Source organism: Lissotriton vulgaris, chromosome 11, assembly GCF_964263255.1.
Source record: "Lissotriton vulgaris chromosome 11, aLisVul1.2, whole genome shotgun sequence".
Lineage (NCBI taxonomy): Eukaryota > Metazoa > Chordata > Amphibia > Caudata > Salamandridae > Lissotriton > Lissotriton vulgaris.
Genome location: NC_141699.1, coordinates 726,441,570 through 726,459,016, shown reverse-complemented (window position 1 = coordinate 726,459,016; position 17,447 = coordinate 726,441,570). Strand labels below are relative to the sequence as shown.

At 46.8% G+C, this 17,447-nt stretch overlaps 2 protein-coding genes across 3 annotated transcripts in view; one reads left to right on the top strand and one right to left on the bottom strand.

Annotated features, from left to right (window-relative positions):
- Nucleotides 1-17,447, bottom strand: part of LIMS2 (LIM zinc finger domain containing 2) — a 354,252-nt gene that overhangs the window by 197,655 nt on the left and 139,150 nt on the right. The window lies entirely within an intron of this gene.
- Nucleotides 577-13,717, top strand: GPR17 (G protein-coupled receptor 17). The gene is made up of 2 exons (XM_086943810.1): nucleotides 577-1,345; nucleotides 10,911-13,717. Exon 2 carries the CDS (start codon nucleotides 10,914-10,916, stop codon nucleotides 11,946-11,948), a length of 1,035 nt encoding a protein of 344 aa, XP_086799936.1. The 5' UTR covers nucleotides 577-1,345; nucleotides 10,911-10,913; the 3' UTR covers nucleotides 11,949-13,717.

The window sequence follows — 17,447 nt, the reverse complement described above, 5'->3', positions numbered from 1 at the left end:
AATAAGGAGAAACAGCCACTGGCTGACTGGTGCTTAAAGCCCCTTATCTTGCACGACACAATCGCCCCCAAACAAGGGTTGACTGCCGGGGCCAACTCTGGCGCAGGCCCGGGGCGGCGAGCGAGAGCAGCCGAGTTGCCATGGCACCCGGCCGCAGCCCCCTCCTCGGCGCCCCCACCCAGGAGCCATTTATGAATTGTACCATTCTGAGGCCGAGGTCCCGGCGTGGATCCGGTCCAGCGCCCCAGAAATAGTCACTGCGGAGTACAAAGAGGGGACGGGAGGCACAACAGGCCTCCCCTCAAGAATGCGATGCTTCATTAATGGGATGAGGGCGACATATTCCTAGCCGGGGCTCTCTGGCTGAGGGGTCTCTTAGAGGAGCCATTGTTGGATCTGGAATTGTGAGGGACGTGTGCCCCAAATCTAACAATGACTCTTACATAAGCGCTCGCGCAGCTGGAATGGCCACTCCGCCGCAATATTGGGAGATGATAAACCTTCATGCCCCGAGCGGATCCGTCCCCTTTATATATAGGGGGGACCAGACCAGCCCAGACTGTGCACCCTGCAGTATCCGGAAGAACATCTCGGCAGAGAGCTGCGCTGAGGTTCGGCTACTGCACGAAGCACCCGCCCCGAGCAGAGACTGCTGCACCTGTCAGCTACAGGAAGTTGCATTTACACAGCGCTACCTACCCCCGTCGAGGCGCTAGAGTTCCCCTAAGAAGACAACAAATTAATAGACGTGGACGACTACCCAAAGAACAAGTCAGTCCAGCGAAAACTTCGGAGAGAAGACATATCACTGTGGAAAGAAGGCGTGCTCTCAACACCTGCACCCGACAAACACCCGCAATGACTGCAGAAACTAGGATGATCTAGTGAACAGCGAGGAGACACCGTCCAACCCCACTGAGACACAACACAGTGCTGAGGCCCCACATACGGGGCTCTATAGCGAGGAGACACAGTCCGACAGGCTGCAGTGAGCAGACACAGCTCTTCACCCCGCACCATCTTTCAGTGCACAGCGAGGGGCCCGTCCTCGTCACACTGAACAGACAGCACCCCAAGGGGCCAGTGACAGCGAGAAGACACCGTCCAACCCCACTGAGGCTTGCTCCCTGACACAGTGCTGAGGCCCCACATACGGGTGGTGAAGAGACACAACCCTTCACCCCGCACTGAGAGTAGACACCATCTTTAAGTGCACAGCGAGGGGGCCCGTCAACAGACAACAGTGAAGAGACAGCACCCCAGGGGGCAGTGACAGCGAGAAGACACATACAGTTAGGAGACCCACTCTCCAGAGAGCGGCAGAGACACTGCCATTCACTGCCAGGTGAGAAGGGGGTGGGGGCGCTATAATTCTAGAAGGAGAGAGCGTGCGTTTGTGTGTGTGAAAGACAGAGCGAAGGAGAGACGGGGGGAGGGGGGTTGCAGAAGAGAGACAGAGTCACCTACACACAGTACCATCTACGCTGAGCTAAAAGCACACATTTGAGCTGTCAGTAAAAAGAGAGACTCACAGAGGAGACTGGCTCCTTCAACCCAGGCTTAAAATGTATGGGGCATTAATTAGGTCTAGTGGAAGAGATTTTAGAAGTTAAGCGCCGAGAGCTGATTGGGACACGGATGGGAGGAGGATTTAATAAGGAGATGCGCCACTGTCGATCATTAATGGGCCGTTCAGTCAGGAGTGTCTGGACACCCTTCCGCTTAACCCTCCGTGCGTGAGTCGCATCAGTGAATGCACGTTTGGCAACAGGTGTGTCGGGGAGGGAAGAGGGAAAAGTACATTTTAAAAATGTCGGGACGGGATAGGGGAAAATAAAATGAAAACAATGTGAAAACAGTCAAGGGAGCAAAGTAGCCTCATTTATGAACAGTTTCCACTGCAGCTACCACCGTGCAAAATCTACAACAGGCTTTGTGGACATGCTTGTGAGAAGTCCTTGCGAGGCCAGGAGCGAAAAAGTAATGTAGAGCCCCTCTGGTGGCTTCTTCCGTATTTACCAGGTGCTGTTCTGTTAGCACGTGTTTCCAAGTATGAAAAAGAAAATGCACTCCAGAGAAAGAGAAACACATGGCATCCTTCTGACGCCATCTACTGGCATCTGCACGTAACATGCCCCTTAATTAATGAATACGGCAGTCATGCTTCAATAAAAAAATATATACTAATAAATGTTTGCAAAAAGGTGTGTGGGTGTCTGGATAGGGAGCGGCGTGGAGGATACTACACCTACTGTCATGGCCCTGACCATGAATAAAACTGACCGTATTTAACAACTCAATGCCCCCTCCAATGAAACTCCTCATCTCCCACAATCTCCCTCCCAACCGACACCCACTCCCCAACTCCCTCCCAGGTGTCTGCTCCCAGTGGTGACATTTCAATGTTGCACTTCTCAAGGGACAAACATGAAAAATGTAAAAACACTTCCTTGTCAGCTGAGCGAGCTTGGCATCGCCACCAAGAGTTTGAAAAGCAGTACCTAAAGCAATGCATTTAACAGCAGTTTCCCCACGCGATTGGCTAAACAATGTTAGGTTTTACAAGCAGTTTAATAATCTGGACATTTCACATGATACCTCCCCACCTCTTTCAATAAAGTGTAGAGCATCCCATTTTACATCTTCCTCACACTTTTTTTTAACTTCCCATTCTAATCGTTCCAAATGTAATAATCGGTTCTATAATATGAATGGCCATCATCTACTTTTGCAAGGGGAACGAGAACGGAGAGTTACATCAGGCCTTAGAAACCACAACTGACCTTGTGAGCTCCTGGGGCAGCAACCCCCCCCCCCCCCCCTCCCCCGAGGGTGTTCCCTGGTACCCTCAAACTGCTGGGTCAGCGCCATGCTTTTGTACTTCTGTATTTTGCAGAGGTGGGTGAGCCAACAAATTAAGAGGGAGAGGAGAGCCAAGCCGAGCCGAGGGTCTGGCTTGACTCGAAGAGCCTGCGCTTGACGCGGGCCCTCAAAATATTTGGTTCGTAAATCGAGCAAGAAAAGTAATGTTCACATAGGATAACAACTTTAACATTTCAAAGGAGTACATTTCTTTGGGAGTCGGGAGTGTTTCACTTTTATAAATGTGATGACAGCAACTGAGTGGAGCGCTATTTATTAGCAGTATTCATTCCTAAATATGAATTTAGAAGCATTCGTACACCCCTCTCCCCACGGTGATGCTATCAGCGAGCCGTGTCTCAGGCTGTAACAGATGGAGCAGTGTCCTGGTCTCTTCCGAGGGGCTTCTGTGCCGCGCCCATGTTAAACGGGTGTATTTCATGCTGCTCTCGAACAAGGAGCCCCCCACCCAAAGCTATGAGAATGGCTTGGTCGGCAGGTAATAGTCATGTTTAATGTATATAGACAGCGTCACCTTGTGGTAGACTGTCACAAGCACCGGTACTGACATTTAAGTACCGGCCAGCCCGAGAAACATCCCCGGCCCAAATTAAGCACCTGGCTAAAGGGCTCCTCGCTGGCAATCGCTCCATTTGCAGAAAGTTTATGATAGTGCAGTAGGAGGCAACATCCCACGGCCTCTCCAGTGACTCCAGTCTAAACATTCAAATGAAGTCGGGTTGTGGGGGAACGGGGAGGATGTCCAGCAGTGCGGAATCACCTCACTGGGCACTGGCCCGCATGTCTCCTGGTGTCTCCGGGCACTGTCTCAGCAAAGGAGGTGGGGAGGGCGGAACGGGAGTACCTACGAAAAGACGTAGTCAGAGGTTCCTTAATCAGAGTGCTTGCGGTGGTGCTATGGGTGGCTGGAGGGGACACGAGGGCCTGTGACCTGCAGGGCCACGCACCCCAGCTCAAACGTTTTGTTTCGTAATATCGGTCTATAATAACCGGCGCCCCAGCGGGCTGCGGCGTATTTATGTTCTTCCCGCGCGTCCCTCTGCCCCGTGTACGCCAGGATGTGCCAACCACGAGAGAACTGCTCGTCCAACGGAGACAGGGAGAAGAGTTGCTGCGAGATTATTAAAAACAAAAAAACCTGCACTCCTCAAAACTGCGTTTCTTCCGCACGAAAGGTAAACTAGAATGCACCTCCTTTTCCATAAAGCTGCGCAACACCAGGCCCAGTGAAACCTCGCTCTCTTCAGAGCAGCCGTACGAAGGAGGCGAGGGGCTGTGCTGTGCCATGCTATGTTACGCGGATTTATACAGCGCCAACTAATCACCCGAGAGAGTATCTAGGTGCTACAAAAGTGGTAAGCGCCTGTCTGTTGGAGCTACTGGAAATAGAGTTTTAAAGAGAAACTCGCTTCCCCCTACTCTCTGATGTCTTTGCCTGTCCTCCTAAGTGGGCGCCCAGGCTTCAAGGTGGTCAGGAGGCGGGCAGGACGTCACACTCAGGATGGTGGGCAACACGCAGAAGCTACAGGCGGCTCGGCTCGTTTTGGGCTCGAAGGCCCAAGAGGACCTCTTGCTGAGTCAGAGCCAGGCACTAGGCTCTAGCCACGTTAGCGCTTAAGGGACTTGCCCAACTCTATTATTCTAATTCATATTATATTATTTTTACAATTAAGTAGATCTATTAAGTCATCACAAATTATACATTTTCTTTAATGTTTTGTTAAAATGGATTCTTTTTATTTATCCTCCATCAAAAAATGCTGGTGATTTGTTCTATATTAAAAAGTAATAATTCATGATCTGCCCATCTAAACGGGCCTCATATCATTTACATATCTGTGCGGCGTACGACTTTATGTACTGCAGAAGTTGCCCCAGGCGCTTGGAATCTGCCATATTGTTCCCAAGTCTAGTCTTCATGCGCCCTCCGTTGCACTGTGTTGATACCCCGCCATACTGCAGACAAGGTGATCGCATGCATTAATGTCTACTAAATATGCCAGTCAATGCCAGTCCCTTGTACACCTGTCATACAAGAGTCAATGGCATTCTGTGGCCAAGTGCCCTCCATATGCCAGCCAATGCCAATCCATCGTACACCCCTTCACAGAAGAGTCAAAGACATTCTGGGGCCATATGCCAGTCTATGACCTGCATACCAGTACTTGTGTCATCATGTGACAGGCAATGCACCTTATGCGTGTATCCCCCACATGCGTGTGCCAATCATGGCCCATCAAATGCTATTCAAAGCCACGTGTGAGTGCCTTCCAAATTGAACCAATTCTGCTAAAGTCTCTACAGGGTGGCATTTTTGTCAAAAGGGTCATTGCTATATGCAGTTTCTTTTGTCCTGAAGATGGTCTGAGGGATTCACATCATAGAAGACCGAAACGTCGACTGTACTGTTAATTTCCCCATTAATTGATGTATTTTAAGTGGTTGTTTCATTTATTAGGATATATGTCCCTTTTTAGATTAAACTAGGAATGGGTGTTTTTCACTCATGAATTACAAGTGAAAGTGTATTGTACCTTTTTCATTTGTATGCATTGAATTAATTTAAGTTTTGATTGTGCCCAGCCAAATATATTTATATATTGACTATAAGATATTCCCATGTCTATTGTGTTGTTTTGATCTTCTGCACATTTATTGCACAAGCTATCCAATTCATTTTACTGTTGGTTCAAGATTTGCTAACATTGATTTATTAATAATTGTTTTCAATATAACTTATAAGAAATTATATTTCCTGAACAAAATCCCTTGTTGGCACACTTTACCTGATACAACTGCCCTTAAGCATTTTCCAAACAACTTAAGTAATGACTTAATGGTGAAAGACAGTTCTTGAACTGGTACAGTACCCACCAATGATAAGTCTTGAGATATTTTTTGAAAAGGCATTGGAATGTTGAAGTAATCATATCTGAAATATTGTGATGCCATGAAACCTCTTACTTGCAACCAAAAAATTGCTTTTGTTATGGAAGCATACTAAACATAACTTTGAAAACAGGAAGCTAGAGAAACACGACAAAGTGAAAACGTCTATCTTTTTTAGGGATAACATAGTGCATGGACAATGCCCTCGGATTTAAGTTGCACATAAAAAGAGGTTTTATGAAACTAATGAGAGAAGCTTCTCTTTCTGTTGAAAAGAGCCAGTAATTGCCCAATCCCCCTCGGCCCATCCCCCCAGCAGACTGCTTGGCTGTCTGGAGGGGGAAGAGATAAACTGCATGTATGGCTCCCACAAGTATCCCTAGTATGTTAACTAGAACTTACTTTTCAATGTAAAGGTATTCCCACTGCTCTAGGTGAAACATTTTAGTATCCTTGTAACGGGCCTTCCAAGGATCTGGACAATAAATTCCTGATCAAGTACATTTAGAATGGAGGCTGTTCATGGCTACAGTGCCTCTGCTGCAGCTTCTTGCTTGAGCAGCAAACAGGCTGACATGCTTCTGTCGGGTCCAAGACAATGGTGACCACTGGGAATTGAACTGCGGACAACCATGGTACGATGATTAGGGCTTCAGGTTGTCCTTCGCCACTGTTGTACTTGTGGTACATGAAAGTTCTTATGCATGTATCTTCTGTGTGAATTATCGAAATAAAAGCCGGGACTACAGCCTAAGCATAATAACGTAATAACGGAGGGTCAATATTTATTGCCAGGTTCTCCAGCATTTAACACTGAAGTGTGCATTGATTAGTGACACTCAAGTGTTCTACTAGTAAAGCCGCAGCTTTCGGCTTGCTCCATGGAAGAATTACTATTAGCTCTGTGAGCCTACCAAGGATTTATTTCAGAACAATCCATTAATTAGGTCAATCTTCTTCTTCCTCATGCGGACAGCAAATGCATCCCGGAGGACTGCTTTTCTGGAAGCCACGTGGCAATGGGGCTGAGGCATAATGACTGCCTTTTGGAGGTGGACGCTATGCGATGTAGGATGGCCTCAGCTATGGAGGTATTCTCCTGGTACCACCAGTATTTCATTTTTGAGCTCGGAGTGCCAATTTTCACTGAAGCTGTTCAATTAAACACTTGCCTAACCCACAGAGCTGTCTAATAAAAGGCAAGGCTGTGTTTACCAGCATATAATTTAATTATAATTAGAATTGAGAATCAATTCCTACTCAAAGTGGAATAAAGCCATGTAATCTTCCCAAGAACAATTGTGGCAATGCCTCTAAAACCCTTTAAAGAAGATCTTGAAATTCTTGCTCTTCCTACTTCATCACACGGTTCCATGCACTGAAAGTAGATAAGGGAGCTCTTGAATGTGAAACATCTGTTACTGCCCGAATGTGCCCCTAAGAACCCATCATGCAGTCTCAATCGGACCATTGGTAAGCCTTGCAGCAGTTGGGGTCTTGGGCAATGACCTCTGGTCACAACATAGGCAAATGCAGCTCTGCTGGGCAGGCAGATACAGCCACACTAAGGCCAATCACTAACGCAGTCGCAGCCATGGAAAGGCCAATAACTCAGCACAATTGTGGAAAACAAGAAATCAGGACAGTCCCTCTTAGTCAATAAAAGAAAGAGGATAGTGCTTATTCACATTGTGCCACCATAACTCAAGAGATCTTTACAATTAGAACCACTCCTAACAGTTGTAACAAAATATAAAAAGCAATTCGGGTAAAATTTATAAACAATTTATTATAAAAGTATACAATATAGAATCTCAATAACTGTGCCACAGTGAAAAATATAAAAAAAAAAAGAGTGTCAGCATCATACAGAAATGATGTACATCTCTACAACGTCCACAATACAAAATTAAAAACAGCAAGAGGGTTAAAAACAAGTTGTTGACGCAGCGTTTCGGTTTCTAAGTTGACACCTTCATCAGGACAGGGTTCTATACAATAAAGAAACAACGTATTAACACAACATTTTCTTTGTTATCACATAATAGATAAATCAACTACCCATTGCTCTTTTTTACAGTTTATCCAGTTTTTATCAAACATCTTCTATTGTTAGAGCAAAGGGGCACATTTCTCACAAATATAATTTATTCTAATGAGAGGTAGTGATTTTTAAGGCGCATTTACAACAGCAATCTATCACATTATGGCACAAAAAACAGTGGTAACTAGATCTCCTGAGCTGCGTGGAGAGTTCACAGAGTGGGCACTTCAAAGTGCATTGCGTATATCGTGGCAATGCAAATGGGAGAATAGTCTTAATCTATTCCTACTGACATTGAAAATGTGCAGCTGTGGGTTTCTTTAGGCTGACTTACTTATAAAAATGGACTCGTGTTGTCTTTGAGCCGTATTTTCCGCTGTTCAATTTGAGGAAAACAATCCTTAATTCATCACAGGACATCAAATGGATTATGACATTAGAAAGGAATCTCCTTATGTCTGGAATTACACAAAACTTTACATTAAAAATTCAATTGATCATTTGCTATGATGTCGCTATATGTACACATCCCATTTTTTAAAAATTACCTTAGTAATGTAATGGAGTTTTCTTTCTTAAGGGAAAGAGTGCCCACTCTGTGAACTCTCCACGCAGCTCAGGAGATCTAGTTACCACTGTTTTTTGTGCCATAATGTGATAGATTGCTGTTGTAAATGCGCCTTAAAAATCACTACCTCTCATTAGAATAAATTATATTTGTGAGAAATGTGCCCCTTTGCTCTAACAATAGAAGATGTTTGATAAAAACTGGATAAACTGTAAAAAAGAGCAATGGGTAGTTGATTTATCTATTATGTGATAACAAAGAAAATGTTGTGTTAATATGTTGTTTCTTTATTGTATAGAAACCTGTCCTGATGAAGGTGTCAACTTAGAAACCGAAACGCTGCGTCGACAACTTGTTTTTAACCCTCTTGCTGTTTTTAATTTTGTATTGTGGACGTTGTAGAGATGTACATCATTTCTGTATGATGCTGACACTCTTTTTTTTAAAAATATTTTTCACTGTGGCACAGTTATTGAGATTCTATATTGTATACTTTTATAATAAATTGTTTATAAATTTTACCCGAATTGCTTTTTATATTTTGTTACAACTGTTAGGAGTGGTTCTAATTGTAAAGATCTCTTGAGTTATGGTGGCACAATGTGAATAAGCACTATCCTCTTTCTTTTATTGACTAAGAGGGACTGTCCTGATTTCTTGTTTTCCCTTCACTCCTCGTCCCTGGATTGGATTCTGTGAGGAGACCTACCTTTCTGTTTTTTATCAGCACAATTGTGGCCACACACAAGCTGATCCCTCTGGGCAGTTGCTACCATTAATAGGTCAATCAATCCGGCACACAAACACAGCCTTCGACCCCGCCTCAGCAATTGCGGTTACACATAATGGTTCCTGCTCGGAAGCAGCACAGAGAGACTGCAGGTCAATAGACACTAAGTGTTCAGATCTCTCTCTCTCTCTCTCTCCCCCCCACCCAGTTTGATGCTACCAGCATGTGCTAAACCTATGACAGGTAAAACAGTCCTCAGTCAGCCAATGAAAGCATCGTTGGTGCACACCTACAGGTCACAGGGCCTTACTCAAGTAGGAAGAGGCTTGGGCCTCCACACACATGCTATATAACTGTGATGGCAGGGCCAACATAACAGATATTGGATACCAGATACATACAGTCATGCATTTACGGTAGGGAACACAACTGTACACCATGCTAGGGACATTCCAGTCCCTACAGATGGCCAAGACAACTCCCTTTCATACTTCTACTGCATAGTAAATACTTTGACATTGGCATCGTCCTCTCAACAGAGACCAAAACACTTCACTCTCTCTGAGGCTTAACAATTCCCAGACTAGAGGTTTATGCTTTCATGACAGTCGGTAGGCTCGAGTTGGGATGACAGGCAGTGGATATCAGTGTATTATTCAGAAGTGATATGGTCAATCAAGCAATCAGTACAATGCCTAAACAGCATTTGTATCATGCCATAAGCCCTCTTGAACACCGGACAGACAAATATACAAAAGCTCAATATGTGCACACTATTGTGGCACTGAAAATGGTGATGAACCTTAGGTACATTTTTAGCAGCAATGTCCAAGTGCTGAACCCGGAGGTTGAAAAATGAAACACAGCAAACTTTCAAACAGGAAAAGAAATCTCAAAATGGAGAAGAATGTACATTTAATATGGGGGCTCAATTACTTAGTAAAGTTATGGCTACATTCTACATCCAGACTCTGATACTTACAACCTTTTAAAACGTATAGGGCTTCAACCACTAGATGCAAACCATGCAGCCACGGCCAGCACAGGTGAGCGTGGTGGGGCAGGGTGGGGGGAAAGTCGACAGGCGGAATAGTTATTATTTATTAATTTAATTATACCTATTCTCTCGTCTGTTCACTCGACCCTCCCACCCTGCCTCGCCTCACCACGCTTACCTGTGTCAGCCGCCGCTCAAACCATTGTACAGCATGGTGCATAAAAAGACGCCGCTACAGAGCACTGACACTCAAGAATATATAGTCTGTGCGCAAGGTTTATGGTGTAATGATGCACGCTCTGAGCTGGGGATGGACAGGGCTTGTTAGGTTTGTATGATGTAAGAGAGCTTGTGTGGGGTTAGCAAACACGAAGCACTCCTCATGGTTGTCTGGTAAATAGTGCATCTTGCATTAAGTAGAGATGGCAATCTGCAAAATGGTACAGGGAAGGAAAGAAGAACACATACGGGTGAGCTTGCAAGGAAAATATGTGGAGTCAACACGATCCACAAAAGAACAGGTTTGTCACTGAGAGCCGGTAAGATTAACTTTCAGGAAAGGAGTTAGTAAGAGATGTTGGCTGGCCGCTGCTGTGGTGGAGAGGGGAGTTTAGTAATACTTGAGAGGAAATGAGGGGGGATTAAATCTAATAAGACACACTGTATGCCAAATAAGAATTTAGGCTTGACGTGATCAGTGACAGTGGGATCTGCACGAGTTACAAATGCAATTGCTGAAGTCTATAAACATTAAAATATGTGCATCTTTTATAGAGCTGTATATTCATTTATTTTCTAGGTCATGGTCACAGTAAATAAAATGAATGACCTGGTGGATTTAACAGCCCAGATTCTCAACTCATCCCTGCAGACATCCGAGAGATGTGGCAAAGAGACAGACGTGGAAAACATCGTTCTGGCTACCTTCTATCTACTGACCTTTGTTGTGGCTGTAGTGGGCAACGTCCTAGCACTTGGGATCTTCCTCCGAGACAGAAAATCAGGAACTCCAGCGAACATCTTCCTTATGCACCTGGCATTAGCAGACCTCACATTTGTGCTAATTCTGCCTACACGGCTAGTCTATCACTTTTCAAGCAATCATTGGCCATTTGGTGAAGTGCCCTGCCGCGTTACTGGATTCCTGTTCTACCTGAACATGTATGCAAGCATCTACTTCTTAACATGCATAAGCGTGGACCGCTTTCTTGCCATTGTTCACCCTGTGAGGTCAATTCGACTGCGCCAACCACTTTATGCCCATTTGGCCTGCACCTTCCTGTGGGTCATTGTTGCTGTGGCAATGGCTCCCCTCCTGCTCAGCCCACAGACGGTCCAGGTGAATGACACTATCGTTTGTCTACAGTTGTATCGAGAGAAGGCCTCACGATACGCACTGGTGTCTGTGGCCGTGGCCTTCACTCTCCCTTTTGTGACTACGGTCACCTGCTACCTGCTCATAATCCACCGTCTGCGTAATGGCAATCGTGTGGATAAACACCTCAAGGACAAAGCCATCAAGATGATCATTCTAGTTTTGACCATCTTCCTTGTCTGCTTTGTGCCTTATCATGTGAATCGCGGAATATATATTCTTCTACACCAAGGTGCCCAGACATCCTGTGTCCTGCAGCGCGGGCTGGCTCTCAGCAATCGAATTACATCTTGCTTGACCTGCTTGAATGGCGCCCTTGACCCAGTAATGTATTTTTTTGTCGCAGAGAAGTTCCGTGGAGCCTTGTGTCGCTTAATTTCTGGCAAAAGCTCCAACTTGTCACCTGTAAGTAATGACAGAAAAACCAGCGAGAGCTCCCTCAGCGCCAAGTCAGAGCTGTGATGGCTTAAGGAATGCAGAAGAAAAGGAGTTTTCTCTTAGCTTAAAACTATCTAACTGGCCACCAGTAAATGGCTGCACTCTTTGGGCCAAAGAGTACGTTAAGCCCGAGTGCAAGTGCCACACTGGACAATTGTGGGATGTAGGTCACCAGAGTCATACTGGGCGATTCTCTTCATGTCGCCTGCTCCAACAGGCCAATGAACACACAGATTCCTATTCGCTCTCCAATAATCAGACATGAGACTAGTTTCTAAAGCTGCCTGTAGACACTAGGCACCAGTATACAAATGGTAAAGCCTAAATATACAGACTCTGATTCGAATATAACACACCCACTTTTGGAAAGGAAACTATTAAAACACAATTATTATGATGGAGGGGAGCGTTCCAATTGCTGGGGTCTTCAAGTTGTGTTTTGTGTGTTGGACGTGAACAGAGAGTCGACTGTCAGCTAGCTGAAAACACTACAAACGACGAAAAGGGATCAGCTCCAAGAAAGATGTAAGAAAGAACTCTGCCCTGTGCATCCCAGACTGTCACTGTTCAAATGTGCACTGGCCAGGCCTTTCAAGGCAGGGCCTCGCTTTGTGCTGCCCATCTCGCACCCCCTACCATCCATTCAAGGTACTTAGGAGCATCAGTGAGTGTGAGGTGTGACCATCTGCATTATCCTGTCAGCCTAAAACCCCCAATACTTCCAACCCCAATGATGCCTGAGAATACACAGTGTGTTTCCCAGGTGGTTTCATTAGATACCACCTATGTATCCCCTGGCACAACCCTATTCTCTCTTGTGTATTAATCATGTGGGAATGTTCTCAAATGGAAATAAGGGAAACAGAGAGAGTCATTAGAGCTTTTATGTCTTCTTTGTTCGTACACTGTCTAGAACTCCTACCTCTAAAATAATCCTGCTTCATCTTATGTGCCTAATATAACTTATTTTGCACAATTTAAAAAAATAAATATTTTTGTTGATTAGTTTCCAACTAAGACCCACAAAACATGGTTCCTCTTAGCAAAATTGGAACAGTGCACACCCTTTCAAGTTTAAACAGGTTCTCTAAATGTCTTCATTTTTTATTATTAAAAGGTGTACACTTTCAAAGGTAATAAACATAAAGACCAGCGGTGCACCACCTTTGTAATGTTTGTACAAATTAAAAATATACCCACTAAAATTTCCAACGTCCGTAAGAAATCTTCTCTTTACTTATGCTTGTTATATGCCCAGCAAAAAAACAGCCAATGTGTTTATGTCCAAATGAAAATGGACTTCTTCTGGGCACAAAAGTAGTGGGAAATTCTACTGGAAAGTCTAACTTGATGGAATTATATTTAATTCATCAGTATTAGCCATGAACAGTAAGTGTGGGAATTCCTGAAATGATCCACCCAAAAGGAAAAAGGGATCATGTGATAAATGACTTTTCATCCACCTAGTAATTCTGTACACAGATGTGTCCTATGTTTCAAGTATGTATAAAGGAAAGGACATGTCCGACCCACATGGAGCACTTCAATTCGTGCCAGTGAGTGGGAGCCAAAGTACTCCTACTGGTCCCAGGAAAACGGTAAGCACTTATGTCTTGTCTAAGGCCATAATGGGACCTAGGCTGTGTGCATTATCCCTTATGTATACATAGTGGTAACTGTATGTTGTACGTATGATTCAGACATACATCAGAGGCCTATTGTATTGGATTATTAAATGTATAAATAAATAGTGCATATTTCTTAATGTTACTTCTCTATTTAATAAATGTTCGTGGTACAAAATGAGTTGTGTTGTATAAGTTTCTTTCCTTCCTAAAGTCAAAACTGGGGGCACTGTGCATATATTTTACACCAGAATAGGGAGGAACGATGATACACGCACAGATAGGTTTCTTTCTCTGTAACTCTCAAGTGCCTGTCCTAGTTATGTATTCTGGAAGCACTCGTTTACTATAGAGGCTAAGTCACTCTTTGTTATGCTTACATGGGAAAGGGTAGACACATTCTTCTAGTAAGAATCTTCACATAGGGGGACAGAGAAAACCAAGGATGGGTGTAAATCCATTCCTGCATAATGCGGGCATCTTTGCCATAATGGTTGGCATTCAAGGCACAACGGCCCAGACATGGGTTATAAATGTGCCACAAGACTTATGCCTCGCCACACTGATTAGGGACAAAAAGACCGAAACTGGCCAAAGTTGCTTTTTTTCCTTATGAGAGCTAACATAGTCTAGCAGTGTGGGCCTATAGTAATAGAAGAAGACTGATTTGCAAAAGATTGGTCCCCTCTCAAGTCGCACAGTGAGCAAAAAAGAATGGACTGAAATAAGGTCCACAGTAATAAACAATGCATTAGATTAATACAAGCATGCTATCCTTTTTTATTTTTAGGTCGAGGACCGTCGCACTACGTAGCAGTGGGCGGAGCCCGAGATTTAATGTTCCTTAGAGGGGGCTTGGAACCCGCCCCTCTTCTCCATTGGCTGGCTTCCTAAACGGAGGCCAGCCATTGGAGGAGAGGGGCATCACTCCCTTTAAGCCCTGTCTTTTTCGGATTCGGGGCGTGTTTTTTAGGTTCTGTCTATCTGTGACGTCATCAGTCACTCAAACCTAAAAAAAAAAGCCCGAATCGCAAAATGACCGTATGTTGCTCCGAGGCATTTCTGCCTCGCCTCGGAGAAACGTGGTCGTGTTCATGGCGTGGTCGTGTTAGGTTTGTTTCTGCTCTCCCAGTTAATTTGGTGTGTTGTTAGTTGTAGTTAATTAGCGCTTGTTCACAATATGCCATCCTGAGAGGCCCTTTTGTGGAGGTGCATAGCCCCCCCAGCTCCCACCACTCTTTTGCTTAACCGAGACACAAACTGTGCCGCCTGTTTTTAGACTTTTTAGAAAAGTTAAGGCGCCTCGAACAGCAACAATCCAGCCGGAAGTGAAGGGATCAATCGCTCGGTAATGATTGGCAAGCCTCAATGAAAGTCCGCCAGTGAGACAGAGCAGCAGGTTTGGCACATGCTGCGGAGTTCTGCGTCCCCCCTGCATGCTATCAGCCCAGCCCCGGTGCGATCGGTGTGAGGGGGGCTGTTGGACAGGCCACATGAAGGGCCCGCTCCCCCTCTGCCCGACCAGGCCCGAGCCCGGTCCCTCAAGTGTTACACGCCACCACTTCACGTCTCCCGTCCCCTCCGGGACCCCTGCCTCTGAACATCTCGACCCCTTGGGCCCGATCCACCACCGGCCCACGCGCCCGACCCAGGCGCCATCTTGGACACTGCACCACGAGGCCGCGTGGCCTCCGATCGACCCTAACCCTGGGCCTGGCCAGGCCTCAGACATCCCGGCACCACCATCCACCCAGGAGGTGAGCGGACTACTTGGCAGGTCAATGGGAGAACGAGGTGTCGATGGCTCTCCCCCGCCAGGTACCGCTCGCCCCCAGCCTCCCCGGGCGCTGGCTCCACCCCCCTGCTGGGTGTCTGGACTCCCTCATCCCGGACCTCCCGACCTCCAAGTGCGAGGGTCCGGACATCAAAGGGCACCAGCCCTATAACTGAGGCAGCTCCAGAGCAGGAAGGCAGTTGTATCCTGGAGTCGAGAGACGCAGAGAAGAACTCATCCTTGACGGACTACTGGCGCTGCCGTAGCCCTGCCTTGCGAACTATCGTCCTGCCTGCTGGCGCTGCCGCAACCTTCGTATTCATCGTCGTCGGGACCTGCTGGCGTGGCCGCGGACCGTTTGTAACCACCATCTTCATCGGGACCTGCTGGCTCCGCCGCGGACCGTCGCTTCCTTCATCCATCTCGGGACCTGCTGGCTCCGCCGCGGTCCGTCCATCTAGAACGCCGAGCTCGAGGATTGAGAGCTATTTCATCTATTGGTAACAAGACTGTCCCGCTACCCTTTTCCCAATCCAGAGACCAGAATCGAGGGGACCCCTGAGTCCAGACCTCCTTGTATCATTTTACCGTACTTGAAGAATTGCTTATAAAGTATCGTTGAACCTTACCCTGGTGTGGCGTACGTCTGTGGGGGGGAAGTTACTTGTCTGTACGATCGCTGGAGACGGCTCTCCCCGGAGACCTCTCCCCTTATCCTCGGCCGACCCTCCCGGTCCGTCTAACATTGGTGGCCAGCGGCGCGATCCGAATCACCGCATAATCGTACAGAGAGTAGCTCACCCCACGACGAAATCACGATGACAACCAAAGAAAGCGGATCCACCGAGAAATTTCAGATGGAGAAATTGGAAGAATACAGCCATCGGGAATTAAAACAATTCTGCATCGAACTAGGTATCGCTACCACCGGTCTAAGCACCAAAGACGATTTCAAGCATGCCCTGGAGTCCTGGGCAGAAACCGGGGCCGTCAGACCCCCGGACCAAAATGTCGCAGCAGCAGAAAAAGACACCACGGCTCCCGAGGAGCGAAGAACGGGTCTCTCGCAAGACGAGATCCAGGAACGAGAAAGAACACGACTACATGAACTAGAAATGGCCCGGCTCAAAATGGATGGTGAACTCAAGTTGGCCGAACAGAAACTGAGCTTAGAACATCTGCGGCTCCGAGAGGAAAGAGAGGAAAAGCAGAGACAAAGAGAGCTCGAGGAAAAAAGACTGGCATATGAACACGAGCGCAAATTAGCTGAGATAGACTTACGCAAGCAGAACAAAGAATTAGGGGTGCCCGAGCAACCCCGCACCCCAGGAGCAACAGATAAAAAGGTACACATCCCCAAGGATGTCGTTCGAGAATACTTCCGAGAGGACGACATCCAGCAATGGTTCAAGGCCTACGAAATCGCTATGACCGCCCACCGGATCGATCGAAGCGACTGGGGAGCCGGTCTATGGGGGAGATTCCTCAATGAGGGCCGCGATGCCCTGCTACAGCTCCCGGACCATCAGATGACCTCCTATGACCACATGAAAGCTGCCCTCCTCACCCGCTATGGACTCACACCCGAGATGTACCGTCAGAGGTTCCGAGACTGCACCCGCATCCCGGGTACAACTTGGGTGGACTACGTGAACTATTTCAGCCGAGCCTTTGAGGGTTGGATCAAGGGGAGCAATGTCACCACTTACGAACAGCTCTTCAATCTCATGGTGTGGGAGCATCTATCAAACAATTGCTTCATCGAACTCCGGCAGCACCTCCTCGACAGCAAATTGACTGATCCACGGCAGCTCGCAGCCGAGGCTGACCGGTGGGAAATCACCAGAGTAGGCCGAAATGGGTCCTATGAACCGAACCGAAACCACCACGGTCAGCACCGTCCCCGAGGAGGAGGAGGGGGCCAAGGACGAGGAAGAGACAACGCTCCGGCCACCCCCACTACCAGCACCACCCCCCCGGCCAACCGGGGCAGCGCCCCGGCACGACCGGGATATAGAGCCAATGTCACGTGCCACCGATGCCAGCGAGTCGGCCACTACGCCAACGACCCAAATTGTCCACAGAACCAGAGCCCGAGACCTCGCCAGGTGGCTGCCGCTGCCT

Bases quoted from the DNA above. Each gene is read 5' to 3' on its own strand.
- GPR17 (XM_086943810.1), top strand. From the start codon at position 10,914: ATGGTCACAGTAAATAAAATGAATGACCTGGTGGATTTAACAGCCCAG.